Here is a 17,884-nt window from a genome sequence, read left to right on the forward strand (position 1 = left end):
TGATGGAGTCTTTTTTTGTAAAGTGAATCTCTACCCATGCTGTGACCTGGCTGTTAGTCTAGGACTGGGTGTCTATTAGCGGGGCCATCTGCAGAGAACTCAAGGGGCATGCTTCCGCCTCCACTTCAGGCAAAGGTCAGTGGCAATGCAGCCTGCTTGGGGCTGGGGGTGGACAGAGTGTAATGGGGAAAGCAGAGTGGGTGTGGGCTCACAAGAAGGGGAGATCAGGAGGGTGGGCCTTGCCTAACACGAGCAGTTCTGCTGCAGCAGCGGTGGGGTGTCCGAGAGACGGGTGTTCTTGGAGGTGCCCAACATGGAGGGGTCCGTGTCCAGCGAATCAGACATCTTGTCACAAATGGCATCTACCAGCCGCTCGAAGGCCTGCCTCACACTGATGTTCTCCTTGGCGCTGGCTTCAAAGAAGTCAAACCCTAAGGAGAGAAGAGAGGTAACAGTAAGGATTATCCTTTCCTTTTTATGCCCCCTGGCCAGACCACTCTGGATTAATATAGCCAGTGCAAAGGAGTGAAGCAAGGAGCCCTAATTTCATGGCAGACGATTCTGCCCTAAAGAGATGGTACAGGGGTGCCTGGGGTGGCTCAGTCAGGTAAGCGTTTGCCTTCAGCTCAGGTCGTGGTCCTAGGGTCCTGGGATCGAGCCCAGCATCAGGCTCCCTACTCAGTGGGGAGTCTGCTCTCCCTCTCCTTCTGCCCCTGCCCTGCTCATGCTCTCTCCCTTTCACTCAGTCTCTCTCTCTCTCTCTCAAATCTATAAATAAAACCTTTAAAAATTAAAAAAATTTTTTAAATAATTAAAAATAAATAAATAAATAGATGGTACATGGCAGGGATTACCTGCACTGTTTGTAGAGTCAGACAGATCCTGGTTCTACCATTGGCCAGCTGTGTTAACCCCCGCAAGTCACCTAATTCTCTTTATGACTCAATTCCCTGGTTTATAAATAGGGATAATTTTACCTACCTCATTAAACAAGATAATGCAGGTAAAGTGTATAGTGCTGTGCCTGATACAGAGTGGGGTTCATTAGGTGTTTTCTGAAAGACTGAATACTTCAATATTTGTACATAGCACTTCACAGTTTTCCAATGCATTTATCACATCCATTACTTCATCTGATCCTCAAGTCACCCCCGGGAGAAGGAATGTCTGGGCAGACCCTCTCCATTTCACTAAGGCAGACACTGTGGCTTAGAGAAATAAGCTGACTTGCCCAAGATAAATAGAGGAACCAGTGTGAGAAGTCCAGGCTCTGACCTTTTTGACTAGGGTTTTTCCTCTTCTTTCCCCTGCCTTCCACTCACCGCAGCCTACCCAGCTCTAGTCTAGGATCTGGAAGGCACCCCAAGATCCACAATGAACAAGCAAAGCTTCATTTGCCCTTTCCACCCCAGACACACTGGCTTATCTCCACTCCCTGAGGTTCCTCCTCCCCAGATCCCCCTGGAATTCCCTGTATCTCTCCCTCCTCACACAAACCCCACAAAAGGCACCTGGAGGACTGCACCTGAAGTGTGAGATATTCTTGTCTGTTTTGTACCTTCAGATCCTTAACGACACTTTCTGTGACAATGAACAGAACTTGGTTGTCCTGGGAGACATAAGAAAGGCCCTCCTGATTCAGACAAAGTGGCTGCTTCCCAACTGTGGAATTTTGGCCAGTTGGAGGCCAGTCCTTCTCTACATGTCCCTGCCCCAGCCTCCTCCCTCCTCTTTTGTCCATCTATCTTCCTCTTTCTTTTCCTTCCAGGCCCATCTTTTTTTCTCCTCAAAAGCTTCTCTCTTCCCTTTTTTTTCATGTCACCCCTTCCTTTCCCTTACATTCCTCACACTTTCTCCTTGGGATTCTTTTTGTTGAGCACCTACTAAATGTCAGACACTAGGCCAGGAGCTTGGGAAATACTATTTTACTTAATCCTCACAGCAGCCTGTGGGGAAATATAATCATCTTCAATTCATAAATGAGAAAATGGCTTCAAGAGATTACATAACTTACACAAGGTCACATGGCTACTAGTGGAAATTGGGTTTAGATCTGGGTTTGACTGGCTCCAAGTCCATACACAGCCTTGTCTCCCACTTCTCTTCCCCTCTTTATTTTGTTTTCCTTTCTCCCTTTCAATTTCCTTCCTTCCTTGACCATATCTTTCTCTTCTTTACAAGTCTCTTTGGCCCCCTCTGGGTTTTTTTTTTAAAGATTTTATTTATTAGAGAGAGAGAGAGCGCGTGTGCGCTTGAACAGGGAGAGGGGTAGAGGGAGCTTCTCTGGAGTGGGAGAAGCAGACTCCCTACTGAGCAGGGAGCCCCGACGCAGGGCTCGATCCCAGGGTCCACGCTTAACTGACTGAGCCACCCAGGCACCCCTGGACCCCTCTTCTTTTATCTGACTACCACAGTGTCTGAATCTGGGCAAGTCACTTTTTTTTTTTAAGATTTTATTTATTTATTTGACAGAGAGAGACACAGCGAGAGAGGGAACACAAGCAGGGGGAGTGGGAGAGGGAGAAGCAGGCTTCCTGCAGAGCAGGGAGCCCGACGCGTGACTCGATCCCAGGACGCTGGGATCATGACCTGAGCAGAAGGCAGATGCTTAACGACTAAGCCACCCAGATGCCCCCGGGCAAGTCACTTTATTTCTCTGAATCCCTTAGCCTCTCTGAGCCTCAGACTCCTCAGTTGTCAAGTAGGAATAGCCACAGTGCCTTTCTGTCGAGAGCAATTGGGAGAATTGAGTGAGACGTGGATAAACTGCTGTACAAAGTTGCCGTTGGAATGACAGTTGCTTTTTCTCTACTTTCATCTGGCTCCTCTCACCTCCTCTTCATCCCATTCTCCTTTTATCATCTTTTCCCACAAAGGAGGGGCTCTCTTTCCCCTCCCTCCTTCTCCCTATTAGCCCACTGTCCACAGAGAGGGCTAAAGCCCCCAGGTACAAACGAGGTTCTTCTTCCCCTGCCATCTCAGCTTGAAGGCACTCCCAGCTCCTCCCAGGCCTCCTCTGGTCGACAGCCTCTCTGTGGCTCATTTCCTAACCTGAAAAAGGCCAGCAGCAAAAGTGCGCCCTAACTGTGGCCACGTGATAAAGAAGGAGATGGCTGCTGGTTCATTATCTGCAAGCCATAGAAACCCAGTCAGCTTCAGAGACCCTCCAGCATGTTTTCCTTAATGAATATCATAAAAATTGACTCTCTGGCCTTTGACTGGCTTATCATAAATGGCAATGTTTGGGGAGGTGGAGGAAGTGTGTTGCTTGCCTAAGAAAGGGGCAAACAGGTAAAGAAGTAAATAGGCTTTAACTATCAGTTTGGATGAAGTTGGTGACATAAGTCAAGGCCAGGGGTACAAATCCCGTCTGAGGAATTGGCACCAAGGGGAGGCCATGTCATGTTGTGCAGGTGGGCAGTGGGAAGAGGCCCAGGAGTCATATAGCCTGGATTTGCATATAGTCTCTGTCAGCTACTAGCTGTGTGACCTTAGTCAAGGTCACAATCTCTCTCACCCTCTATTTCTTCATCTGTAGAATGGGGTGAATATTACCTACTTCAAAGGGTGGTAATAAGAATTAAATGCACAAAAGTATGTGAAATGATTGGCATGTGGGAGACATGTTCATTCCCTTTCCCTTATATTCCTAGCTCACTTTAGTTCCAGCTTCCTTACACCCAGGGCCTTTAGGGAAACCTTTTTCCTCATCATTCAGGGCCAGTCAATAAAACAGGTCTTTAATGAACACTGATTTTGTTCCAGGTCTTTTCTTGAGAGCCAGGGACAAAGGGAGACCAAATCTGATCGTGGAAAAGACACACTAATCAGAGTTTCAATCCCTCACATGTGCATAGTCTGTAACAGTTCAAAAATACAATTTTAAAACCTTGTGAGTCGGGTAGGGCAAAGCAGGAGTTATTTGTAATTTACAGATAGTAAAACCTAGACTCAGAGATGGGCATAAGCCAGGGCTCTATCCCTTATGTCCCCTTGTCTCACTCTCAGTTGGAACAGTGACCGAACACTATAACATTTCTAACCCAGGTAGAGCAAACCAGAGGCTGTGCAGGAATGCAGTGGGGAGAGAGTGGCAGGGGAAGAGAGCAGGAGGAGGCTTCCAGAAGTTGGTGGAGAGGGGAGACTTTAAGGCTAGAATTGAGCAAAACTCTACCTAACTAACTTCTCATTCTTCAGGACTCAGCTTAGATACAGCCCCTTCATTTTCCTCTGTGCTTCCCTCTGCTATAGCACATGTTACCCTGCATGGTAGAAGTCCATTTGACGAGGAGCTCCCTGAGCAGGGATCATGTCATTCATCCGAGCCCCAGCACCAGCCAGAGGAATAGGTGCTTGGTGAGTGTCGATTGATGAACAGAAGAAGGAGGTGGGAATGAGCATGGAGGGTGTGGACAGTGGGGGTCATGTGAGCTCAGCTCAACATGCAGGAGGACACTGAGGCGAATCAGTAGTTCTTACCCTCAAGGAGCTCCTAGTCTAGTGTGGGAAACAGACACACTGACAATAGTACAGTGATAAAAGCTGGGATGGTGGGAAGTGAGGGGATTAGCAGGGCACAAGAGGAGGCACCTAACTGTCTTGGGGCCAGGGAAAGCTTCTTGGACAAGGTGATTCCTAAGCAGATATCAGCCAGATAAAGACAGGTGATTGTGAGTGTATGTGTGAGCACATGCATGTGTAGCGTACCAGGCAGGGGAAACAGCATGAGCACAGCTAATGGGGCCAAAAACAGCCTTGGTATATGCCGGAATGACCATAGCAGTTTGTTATCATTCGAGCAGAAAGCTCAAAGCGATGAGAGATGAGGCAGTAAGTCTTGTGGAGACTCGGAGAGCTCGTATGTCACACCAAGGAGATGTCGTCACTGTCATCTCCAAGGTACCCAAGGTATGGGAACTCTGACTCAAATAACCAGCTCGGGTACCTGGGTGGCTCAGTCGTTGAGCGTCTGCCTTCGGCTCAGGTCATGATCCCAGGTCCTGGGATCGAGCCCCGCATCGGGTTCCCTGCTCCGCGGGAAGCCTGCTTCTCCCTCTCCCGCTCCCCCTGCTTGTGTTCCTGCTCTTGCTATCTCTCTCTCTGTCAAATAAATACATAAAATCTTAAAAAAAAAAAAAAAATAACCAGCTCATGGCCCTAGCCAGCTCATGGGTCTCTCTTCCTAGCAGAACCACCCCAAATGTACACCCACCCAATTACTGTCAGACTTCTGGAAGGCCCTTCATTAGCGGGCCCAGATGGTAACCTTTTCCTCAGGTTCATTAATAAGGATTCTCAGGAGCTGAGAACCTAGTGAGGTCAGGAAGATGACAATAAATTAATCAGACTAGCCCTCAATCCTTTCCTCCCTCTAATTGGCTTCAGAACAATAATCCACACCAACCCCCATGATCATGTTTACCTATCCTGTCCAAAGGCAGCTGCCACAGACTCTACAGTTTGTCCACACTACCTACTCCTGAATTTGACCTCAGAATTCTATTCAAAACTCATAACCAACTGAACTCACCTCTCCTCATCCTGATACTGCCCAGAACACTTCTCCTCCACTTTTATGTTCAAATTCCTTTTCTATCTCGCTCTGATACCTCCCATCTCTGTTATGTATCAATCTTCAACTCATGTCCCTCTGGTCACTGATGATTTGGCCAGGGACTCACTGTGTTCCTTTCTGTCCAGAGTTGTTCTCCGGACACCTAAAATAAGCACCACAGTGTACAAGGGTCTGTGGAGTCCGAGTGATAAGTAGGAATTATGTGAATTGAAATCATAGAATCAAAGAGGGATAGAGCCAAATGGACCTTCCCACTCAACAAATCTGAATCCCGTTTTTCCAATGGGCAAACTAAGACCCAGGGACAGGAAACAAGATGCTCAAGGTCACATAGTAAACTAGTGGCAGAAACAGAATAAAACCCTCAGCCTCCTAACTCCTAGTCTGGTGCTTTTCCCACTATACTTTGCTGGAGCGAGTATGTGTGTGTTCCAAAACCACATTGTAAATGAGTCTCTCCTTCCCTTGTAGGCAGAAGTGCATTTCTCCTTTACTATCCTTTAGGCTTTGGCAGACCCATTTGCATTCAGATCTAGGGAAGGAACAAGAAGCCCCTTTCTGAGGGGCACAGGAGGGCAGAGGCCCTAAAATGCCATGCTTCTTAGAACAGGAGTCCCTGAAACTCCCTCACTCTCCCAAAGATCCACTTGCCTCAGTGACTCCACAGTCTCACCCATGTCCCAGGAACTCTGAGGATATTGACGGCCTGCTGCCACTCCCAACTTTACAAAAAGTTAGCTGCTGGCCATATCACTAGTCTTGGCCTAGTGAGCTGAGAAAAGCTAAAGGAAAGGGAGTCCTGAAGAGGAATCCCATAAAGCAGGAAAGGGGCACTACTGTGGTGACCAGCAGACCACTGAAACTTACTTAATTGCCGGCATAGCAGAGGGATAGGACTGATGTGGGGATGAGGAAAGCTGAGCATCCTCCCTCACTGTTCCCAGATCTGATCACATCCTTGAAAAATTCTTAACATGGCCCACAAGATCCTTTATGGACTGGCCCCTGCCTACCTCTCTACTCTCACCTCTCACTACTCTCCCCTTGATTGTCTAGTCTCTGTGGCATGGGCTTCTTTCAATATCATGAGTGCTTCAAGCTCTACCCCACATTAGGACTATTCTTGATCTGGAATATGGCCCTCTGCCTCCCCCCACACCCACACACACGCACACCCACTCTTTGCCTGGCTAACTTTTTCTCATCTTTTAGTTCTCAGCTTCAGTGTTACTTTCTCAGAAGATCTTGATTCTCCAGTCTAAAATTAGGTTTCTCTTTCTCACTTTCTTCATAGCACTTGTAACTTACGTTACTTTTATCTGCCCACCATTCCTTCCTTTAGGGAATCACTATTTTAAAGAGTTGTGGCGACACTATGGGTTATCATACCCGCCTCCTCAGCCACTGGGACGGGCCCGTGACTCACAGGTGGCCAATCATAGTCTTCCCTGACATTGATATGTGGTGGTTGGGACACAGAAGGCCTTTTTTTTTGCAGGAGTTGGGAAGATATGAATCTGGAGCTTCCATCATCCATCTTACTCCTCATGCAGAGTTTGACTGGAGAAGGAAGGAGACTGAAGGGATAAGCAAAGTTGAGAAATGGGAAATGCAGTTGAATCCGGAGTCTAGTGGACTTTCCAGCTACATGAGCTAATAAATTCTATCTTTTAAAAATTGAAGCTAGTTTGATTTGGGATTTTTTTTTAAAGATTTATTTATTTATTTATTTGACAGAGAGATAGCTAGAGCAGGAACACAAGCAGGGGGAGCGGGAGAGGGAGAGCAGGCTTCCCGCCGAGCAGGGAGCCCGATGCGGGGCTCGATCCCAGGACCCTGGGATCATGACCTGAGCCGAAGGCAGACGCTTAACGACTGAGCCACCCAGGCACCCCTTGATTTGGGATTTTATCACTTGTCATAACAAGAGTCCTAACTCATGCAGAACTTATCACAATTTCTAACAGGTTTATTGAGATATAATTCACACACCATTCAATTTGTCTATTTAAAACATTTTAAGTTATATATTTGTATAATTATTTATTGTCCCTTTTCCATTAGTTCCATGATAATAAGTATCATAGCTGTTTCGTTCACTATTATATCCCAAGTACCAAGACAGAACCCAGTTCAGAGTAAGTGCTCAATGAATAAGTGAATAAATGCATGAATGAATGAATATCCAACCTATGCTGGGTGCTTAGGATAATGAACCAAATTAGACATAACCTTGTTGCTCTGGAGGTCTAGCAAGAGAGATAGGTCTCTAAATAGGGAAATATTGGTAAGCAACAGAGGAAAGCTCAGGAAATTGTGTAGGACAGACATGGTTTACTATGACCTGCCCAAAATCTGACCTACTCATTAAGGCCTACTTTAAGTGCCTCCCTAAACCCTGCACTAAGAATTAATCTGACTTCATCTATGTTCCTATATAAATTTGATAGATCTAAACTGACTCCACTACTTCTTAACTGCATAAACTTGAGCAAATTATTTAACCCCTCTGAACTTCATTTTTCAGAGTATTAGACATACCCTATAGTATCGACCTGGAAGGGTTATAGTGAGAATTAAATGAAATAATTAATACACAGCGTATCATATAATACCTGGATCAATATATATCACCTATTACCATATTTACTGTACAGTGAGGTTAAGTAGTTAGGAGCACAGGCTATGGAGCCAGACTACTGCTTGGGTTCAAATTCTGACTCTACCTGTTACTAGCTGTGTGACCTTAGCAAGTTACTCAATTTCTCTGTGCCTCAGTTTTCTCATCTGTTTAAAAAAAAAAAACAATTTAGAGATAAGAGAAGTAAGTATGTCAGAGGGCTCCAGGGGGATTAAATTAACTGAGTAATACTTTAAAACACTTAGAATAGTGCCTGGCACAAGGTAAATACCTAATAAATATTTAACCAACTCACTTTTAACAAATCTTAGTCATAAGGGCTTGGCATGCCAATTATATTTTTTCCAAGTACACCTTTTAAAACTTAGTCTTGTTTAATTCTAAGGGCTTGACATGCTGATTATATATTTTTTTCTAATACATACATGAAATCATCTTACTCACTTCCAGTGGCATAAGTCTTTCTTTTGGGAAATGCTACTCTCGACTCACACAGTCAATGATTTATAGTTCCCTGAACACACATGATGTTCCTTGCCTTTGCCAGTGTTATTCCCCTGAAATGTCCTTGCTTCTCCTCCTCACTTGGCTGCTCCTGTTTTTGTCTTCAAGACTCAGCTTGGGCATCATGTTCTCTGATCCCCACTGAGTTAGGTGCCTCCTCTGGGCGCCCCCAAGCCCAGCACATCCCTCTATCACACTGATCACTCGGGGTATCACTGTTTCTGTCCTTCAGACAGGGGCGTGTGATCCTATTTCACAGCTCAGTACCTGGCAGAGAGTAGCACTCAGGAAGTCTTAATTGGACTGAAATAAAATGAAGTAGCCAAATACTTAACATAAATAAAATTTAATCAAAACATTTTTGCAGTGTCTACTCAGTGCCAGGCCATATAAGTAGGCACTGTTGGCACAAAAATAAACGACTCATTTCCTGTCCTCATGGAACTTGAGGGGAGATGGACAAGTAAACAAGCGCACCCAAGTGTGATTGGGACTGTGTCTGCTGTGTGTGAGGCGGGGGCATGAAGAAAAGAGCTCTGGGGGCCAGGAGAGGCTTCAGAGCGTGAGCTGTTTTGAAAAGTGAGTGGAGGTTTACCGGCTGGTTGAGGGTAATGGGGTGGGGAGTAGAAGAGCGCGCTCTAAACAGATGGGGTGTAGCCACTCCAGGGAAAGTGCTGGGAGCCTCCCTGGGGACAGCAGGTTGAAGGCATAAAGTGATACCTAAGGTCACCCAAATGTATGCTTCACCACATGCTCACTGCTCTTTGAACCAGGGGGACGGGTAGAGGCACTTTTTTTTTTTCCCTGATGGGGAAAGAACAGTAAGATCCAAGATAACCCAACCTCCCTCTCTATTAAACACCTACAGTTTGCTAATTTCTATTCCAGGCCACCCTGGGGAATAAGGGAGGGAAGAAAGAAGTATAAGACACTCCCCCACACACGTACTCATAATACGCATAATACAAATATATACCATACACAACTCACATTTGTATATTATACAGTTTGCCCACCTACAAGCCCAAATATCTATACTTCAGAGACCATCAGAGAAAATAACTTTAAACTCCCTACTCCTCAGTATTTACAACACCTAGGTTATGAGACATATTTAGGGAGACTGGCTAAAAGTTAAGCAATATATCCTTTCTTCTGGGGAAGTTTTCTCCGAGGTGATCCTACATTGAACCCCAATACAGAAAAGAAAGGAAAAGAAAAGGAAAAAAAAAAAAAGAGGGAAGCCTGGGTGGCTCAGTTGGTTAAGTGTCTGCCTTCAGCTCAGGTCATGATCTCAGGGTCCTGGGATCGAGCCCCGCACTGGGCTCCCTGCTCAGTGGGGAGCCTGCTTCTCCCTCTGCCTGCAGCAACCCCCTGCTTGTGCTCTCTCTCACACTGTGTCTCTCTGTGTCAAGTAAATAAATAAAATCTTAAAGAAAGGCAAGGCAAGGCAAGGAGCTGCTCTTTGAAGCAAGTATTGGTCGGAGTTCTGCTGTAGGGCCATTGAGACACATCTGAGGCACCTGGGTCTCAGTGAAGCACAGAGATAAAAGTGCTTTAACCTTGGAAAATGCCAGAGCATCACTTAAACCACACTGTTTCATCCCTTCATACAATTACTTTTGTTGTGAATTGTGTTTTGGTAAAGAAACATCAGTTTACATTGAGGGAAATTCTAAGACGTAACGCTGTGGTTGCTGTAAGAACGTTTGATATTAAGGACATTGTCACATCCAGCATACAGAGTCTGCTTTACAGTTGCACAAGAGAAGTGCTTCTCTGAATAATGGGTTTTTTATTTTAAGGACCATCTCAAGACTGTGTATTTGATTATGTTTCTTGCCTTGCATGGCTGGTAAGGAAGCTCAAAGCCAATATTTTGGTCCAACTCTTACACATGCCTGGGAACTTAAAACATATCCACTTATCTCACCCCGGCTTCCTCTTATTTTCTCTTAACTTTGTTTTCCCTTTACTCCAATTTTCTTATTTTTTTATTGATGTACTATGATGATTTTTTAAAAATATTTTATTTATTTGGGGGTGCCTGGGTGGCTCAGTCGGTTAAGTGTCTGCCTTCGGCTCAGGTCTGACTGCTCCTACTCCCCCTGCTCGTGTTCTCTCTCTCTCTCTAATAAATAAAATCTTAAAATTTATTTATTTATTTATTTATTTGACAGAGAGCTAGAGAGAGAGCACAAGTAGCAGAGCGGCAGGCAGAGAGAGAGCGAGAAGCAGGCTCTCTCTGCTGAGCAGGGAGCCCAATGCAGGACTCAATCCCAGGACCCTGGGATCATGACTTGAGCCAAAGGCAGCCGTTTAACTGACTGAGCCACCCAGGCGCCCCACTGTGATGATTTTTATAAAACACCTCAAAGCCTTTGTGGAAGGAACTGGTGAAAAAAATTCGTGAATTTAAATTATTAATTCAATGTAACAAAATATACACATCGTAAATAACAAATTACCTAAAATTCACTAGCACAAAGCTTACATGCACATGGTACAAATATAAAACAATATACACAGAGCACACATGCACATAATTCACAATCACAACACACCCTTAATGTCACACTCCCATGTAAACATGTACACATATACATATGTTGTGCCCATACCAAGCTGCTCTGCAAGGAGCCGGCCCTTCTCGGCGGGAACAACCCTCTCTTCCTCCATGTCACACTTGTTCCCAACCAGGATAACCTGTGCATTGTCCCAGGAGTAGGTCTTGATCTGAGTAGCCCTAAAGAGAGACAGAGAGAGGACTGTGTTAATGACATCCTGCTATGCTGGAAAGAACCCTGCAAAACTCGAAGACATGGTTTCCTTTCCAGGGGGCTTGCTACACCCAAGTTACATCAATGAACTCAGCTGAGGACAGACGGATGCCTGCCCCAGCTGGCTGTCACAGGTGCTGACCCATAAGCTCTTCTTGCAAACCTCACCCAGCTCCCAGAAGCCTTCCTCTAATATATCTGCCCATCCCTCTCCTCACTGGGCAGAGAGCTCTTTCTAAAACATCCTTTTTTTTTTCTTTTTAATATTTTCTTTATTTTTTTTTTAAAGATTTTATTTATTTATTGGACACAGAGAGAGACAGCGAGAGAGGGAACACAAGCAGCGAGAGTGGAAGAGGGAGAAGCAGGCCTCCCGCTGAGCAGGGAGCACGATGCGGGGCTCCATCCCAGGACCCTGGGCTCATGACCTGAGCCAAAGACAGAAACTTAACTGACTGAGCCACCCAGACATCCCTAAAACATCTATCTGACCACGGTAAGTCCTTTCTTAAAAGGACTCTCCTCTGGCCCCCTGACTAGAGTGTGATGAAGTCTAGATCCCTCAGGTGTTCAAGACCATTCACATCCTGTCTCTGTAGCTTTATCCCACTTCCTCTCACTTCTCTCCCATCCCAAAATGCTCTTCCATGGCTTGTGCCTTTGCCCAAAATGTTCTTCCATGGCATGACTGGGAGTCCCTTCCCCATACTAACTCATCCCCCAGGGCCCAGGGCTGATCTCATAATTCCTTGGGAGAAGCCTTCCCAGGCTTTCTCAGGCCCAGCTAGCCTCTCCCTCCTCCTCCTCTGTGACTTATAAACATTCACTGAGGCCTCAGATGGTGATTATTTGTAGAAACCAAAATGTCAGCAGTGGTTTCCTTCACATAGGATGGTTATGAAACTTTTTAAAAATACTTTTCTGGGGGCGCCTGGGTGGCTCAGTTGGTTAAGCGACTGCCTTCGGCTCAGGTCATGATCCTGGAGTCCCGGGATCGAGTCCCGCATCGGGCTCCCTGCTCAGCGGGGAGTCTGCCTCTCCCTCTGACCCCTCATGCTCTCTCTCATTCTCTCTCTCAAATAAATAAATAAAATCTTTAAAAAAAAAAAATACTTTTCTGTAGGGGTGTCTGGGTGGCTCAGTTGGTTAGGCAACTGACTCTTGATTTTGGCTCAGGTCATGATCTCGGGTCATGGGATCAAGCCTAGCATCAGACTCCAGCTCAGTGCAGAGTTTGCTCCTCCCACCTCCCTGCTCACTCGCTCTCTCTCTCTCTTTCTCAAGTAAATAAATAAAACCTTTAAAAAAAAATGCTTTTCTTGGGGCACCTGGGTGGCTCAGTCGGTTGAATGTCTGCCTTCGGCTCAGGTCACGATCCCGGGGTCCTGGGATCGAGCCCCACATCGGGCTCCCTGCTCGGCGGGGAGCCTGCTTGTCCCTCTCCCACTCCCCCTGCTTGTGTTCCCTCTCTCGCTGTGTCTCTCTCTGTCAAATAAATAAATAAATAAAATCTTAAAAAAAAATGCTTTTCTGTATTTTTCAAATTTTTGAAAGTGAGCATATGCTACGTATATAATGAGAAACAAAATTTTAATATAATGAATAAAATAGGACCCTTATATTGTGGATACATCTCTTTGTGGGGATGAGCCTAACTCTGTCTCTAACCACCCCATCAAATAGAAATGATTACTTCTCCTTTTGGTCCCCTACACCTTTACCATGGCACCTGCTACATTTGGCTGAATTTATAAGTCTCTCCTTGAAGGCAGGGATAGTCTCATTCATCTTTGGAGTGCCAGTCCCCATCACAGAGCACAGAAGGTGTCAGCAACTGTCTGATGAATGAGTAAGCCAGCTAATGGTTAATCCTGAAGCAGATCTTAAATGTTACCCTATCCTGACACTGACACTCAATCTAACTCAACCCTAACTGCAACCTGGACCTATTACCGACTCTGCTCATAAAGCTGATCCCCCACTAATCTTCTCTTTAAGGGGGAGAAGCCATTCTCTCAAGGTACAGAATTCACTGAGCCACATTTGTTGTGGGCTGACAAAGAGCCAGGTTGTGTGCTGAGCACTGGGACTTAGAAGGCTAGTCCAGGACCAAGTTGTTCAGAGGCAAAACTGAAAGGCCAGGGCTTGGGAGAAATAGACGTTCAATCTTTAGCCTCAAGGCAGGTAACTGGAGCCAAGTCTCCATGTCTCCCCATACTCCTCTTCCTGTCATCTTCCTCCCTTCTCCCACCCTCATCCACTCTCAGCTCCCAGATTAGCAACTCAGGTTATTCTTGGAGGAATTGTCACCAAGTGTTAAACTCACTGTGTTCCTGAGACAGAATGAACAGCGACTGATGGTGAAAGGGAGGAAGGTCAGGCCAACAGGGAATGAGCAGTGTGAAGACACTTAAAAAAACAGCTAATCACTCCAGGGTAGGAGGTGGAGGGAAAGATGGAAAAGGAGGGGAAGAGGAGGAGGGGAGACAAATCATGACCGTAGAGAAGAGAGGGAATAAAAGGGGGGGGAAAGGAAGAGAAAAGGGAAGAGAAAAAAAGGGAGTAAAGAGAAAAGAGAGGAAGGAAAGGAGGAAAAGGAAGATACAGGATACTTGTTAGAAGAGAAGAAAGAGAAAGGAGGAAGGGGAAGATGCCCGGTAGGCTGGGAAGGAGAATGTCAACCACCATGAAGGACAGACATGTGCATGGCACCCTGGACAGGCTGCAAAGCCACTCTCAGTTCAAGGCTACAAGACACCCACAGGACTTCACAAATCATGGCAACTGTTCCGTTGGAGAAGGGAAGTCCTCAAAGGGTGGCTATTATGCAAAGGGGAACAGGAGATAAGCTTGGCACTGGCCAGCGCTGCTGCTGTATGCCTGGCCTGCTCAGCCTCTCTGATTCTGAACAAGAGCCATGGCACAGATGTTCCACCTTCTCCCATCCTCATCCTTTCCACTGCGCAAGGGCCCCGGCCCTCCCTCTCACCTAACCTTCCCCTCAGCTCCCTTCTCCCGGTGAGTTATGCTCCAGGAAGAAAGATGTAAGTTACTCAGAGGTTGTACATCTGGAGCTGTGCTGATTTCCACTGTATATTGAATCTTTACAAACTTGGACTGGATGTACTCTTGACCCCCAGCCTAGGGATAAACTTTATGGGGGAGTCATATGTGCATTCACTCACTACTGGGACCAGAATGATCTTTCCAAAACATGAATCTGAACCTGTTGGTTCTCTGTTCAAATGTCATCACCTAGGGGATAAACTCCAAACTCCTTACCCCAACACACAAAATTCTTCATGACCTCTGCTCTCCCTGTACCCTTCACTTACCGTCTCACCTTTGCACATCTGCATTCTTTTCCTGGAATATTCTTATTTACTCACCCCCTGGCTAACTCCTGTTCGTCTTACAAAATGTAGCATCTGTGTCAGCAACTCCAGGTCCCTTCCCTGACTCCCCAAGCCAGGTCAGAGCCCTCTGTTGGGGACCCACAGCCCTGGTGCCTCCCCTCATTACTGCACATGTCACATGAAATTCTCACTGCTTGCTTACTGATCTGTGCTTTCCTCTCATCTGTGAGTTCCTTGAGGCCAGGAGCCATGTCTGATTCATCCAGATTGCCCTGGCATAAAGCACAAGGCCTAGCACACATTAGGTTTTTCTAGACAGTTTGATGAATAATGAATGAGTGAGGTGAATGAATGAATGAGGTGAATGAATGAATCTCATACCAATCTTGGACAGCATTGAAGGAATCCTCATTGGTAATGTCATACATCAGAATGAAGCCCATGGCCCCACGGTAATAGGCTGTTGTGATGGTCCGGTACCGCTCTTGTCCAGCTGTGTCCTGGGTAGGAAAAAGAAAGAGTTAGCCTCCTAGAAAGTCTACTTTTGTTCCTAAAAAGTCCTCAGAATAATTAACAAATAACCCAAGGTATATTTAAGGAGCACCTATTATGTGTCTTGTATTGTACTTGGTGGGTAGAATGTTTTGTTTGTTTGTTTTTAAAGATTTTATTTATTTATTTGACAGAGAGAGACACAGCAAGAGAGGGAACACAAGCAGGGGGAGTGGGAGAGGGAGAAGCAGTCTTCCCGCTGAGCTGGGAGCCCGATGCAGGGCTTGATCCCAGGACCCTGGGATCATGACCCGAGCCGAAGGCAGACGCTTAACGACTGAGCCACCCAGGCGCCCCAATAAAATGGTTTTTAAAACCTCATAAAAATTTGGGCACCTGGGTGGCTCAGTCAGTTAAGTGTGTGCCTTCAGCTCAGGTCATGGTCTCAGGGTCCTGGGATTGAGCCCTGTGGTGGGCTCCCTGCTCAGCAGGGAGGCTGCTTCTCCCTCTCCTTCTGCTCCTACCCCCCCATACTCTCTCTCTCTCAAATAAATAAATAAAAATCTTTAAAAAATAAATAAAACCTCATAAAAATTAATAAGAAAATAATTGAGGAGTGCCTGGCTGGCTCAGTCAGTAGGGCAGGCAACTTTTGATCTCGGGGTCATGAGTTCGAGCCCCATGTTGAGGGCAGAGTTTACTTAAGAAAAAAAAAGAAAGAAAGAAAATAATTGAAATTCCAACAGAAAAAAGGGCAAGCCCCGCATTGGGCTCCCTGCTCAGCGGGGGGCCTGCTTCTCCCTCTCCCACTCTCCCTGCTTGTGTTCCCTCTCTTGCTGTGTCTCTCTCTGTCAAATAAATAAATAAATAAATAAATAAATCTTTTTTTAAAAAAAGATTTTAACTATTCTTAATTATAATTCCCATTATAGATGAGGATGTAGTGAGATGTGCAACCTCACTCCTTGCTCATGGAAACTTGGTTCAGTCTTTCTGAAAATCAATTTGGAAGTCTCAAGACCATTAAAAATATTTGCAAACTGAGGGTTCTAGAGGGGAGAGGGGTGGGAAGATGGGTTAGCCTGGTGATGGGTATTGAGGAGGGCACATTCTGCATGGAGCACTGGGTGTTATATGCAAACAATGAATCATGGAACACTACATCAAAAACTAATGATGTAATGTATGGTGATTAACATAATAAAAAAATACAGAAAAAAAATATTTGCACTCTTAACACAGAAATTTTCTTCCTCAAAACTTTTGCTACAAAATTAGAAAATCAGCCCTATGCACAAAAATATTTGTTGGGACAGGAGACAATGCTTGTACATGTGATATAATAGCAGTTTTGTAACTATATATGCAGAGAAGAAAACATCAAAAGATTAATAGTGATTATCTCTGTATGAGAGTCAAGAATTACAGGGATTTTAAACTTTTTCATGCACTTTTATTTCCTCTACAATAAGCAAATATTGCTCTTACATATGGAGAAACAAATATTTTGCTTAAAATCCTTTAACGATCCTTTTTTTTAAAAAAGATTTTATTTATTTATTTGTCAGAGAGCACAAGCAGGGGGAGCGGCAGGCAGAGGGAGAGGGAGAAGCAGGCTCCCCGATGAGCAGGGAGCCCGATGCAGGACTCGATCCCAGGATCCTGGGATCATGACCTGAGTCGAAGGCAGGTGCTTAATCAACTGAGCCACCCAGGCGTCCCCCAACACAATTCTTTATCTCAAGCAGATCACAGTCTAGTTGGAAAGACAGACATATAAGCAAGCAAGCAAAAACAAGACCAACAGTAAAGTGTTATTGGAGCACATTGGGATGTTTCACGTATGTACACACAGTCCTTATGTGAGGGACCAGCCAATCTTCTGTTTCATTACAATTTTAGAATGCATGATACTTGAGCATGTATAAAACATCTCTTCATATATTAGCTTACTTAAATTTTATAAAATCCCTGTGAGGTAGGTATTATTAGCATTTACATTTTATAGTTGAGAATGCAAAAATGCAGCCAGGGAGAGTGACTTTCCCAAGGTCATAAAGCTAGTGACAAAAGCTATGCCTTAAATCCAGGGCTTCTGATTCCAAGTCCAATGCACATACCACTAAACCTCAATCAATGAAGGACGTGTGCACAAATACTTCCTGAACACAATCTATAATGATAATAAAAACAAATAAGGGAACAATAATAACTACAGTATGCCATTATTTGTACATATGTTGCACCTGTTATCCACATACTTCAGAAAAACCCTGTAGGATATATATGGCTACTCCATTTTACTCCAGATGAGGAAACTGAGGCTTAAAGAGATTGCCACTAAGTGTCAGAATTGCGATTCAAAATAAAGTCTATCTGACCCCTACACTCATTACAATTTATACCTTAGCCATGAACCATACTTTGTGTGATATAACATAGAACAAACACTATCCTGCCCTCAAGGAGCCTCAGTAAAAGTGCAGAGGTAGCTAAGACATACACCAGTAGACTGATAATAAGAAATATGTGGCAA

General features: G+C 45.1%; 1 protein-coding gene across 1 annotated transcript in view; it reads right to left on the reverse strand.

Annotated features, from left to right (window-relative positions):
- Positions 1-243: 243 nt before the first annotated feature.
- RAB3B (RAB3B, member RAS oncogene family) overlaps positions 244-17,884 on the reverse strand; it is a 54,365-nt gene continuing 36,724 nt past the window's right edge. Inside the window, exons 2-4 of the mRNA XM_021683902.1 lie at positions 15,238-15,356; positions 11,342-11,466; positions 244-431 (exon numbers count right to left, since the gene is read on the reverse strand). Of these exons, the coding sequence (XP_021539577.1) occupies positions 244-431; positions 11,342-11,466; positions 15,238-15,356 (432 nt within the window). The remainder of the gene's footprint in view (positions 432-11,341; positions 11,467-15,237; positions 15,357-17,884) is intronic.

This window comes from Neomonachus schauinslandi, chromosome 4, assembly GCF_002201575.2.
Source record: "Neomonachus schauinslandi chromosome 4, ASM220157v2, whole genome shotgun sequence".
In the NCBI taxonomy this organism is placed as follows: domain Eukaryota; kingdom Metazoa; phylum Chordata; class Mammalia; order Carnivora; family Phocidae; genus Neomonachus; species Neomonachus schauinslandi.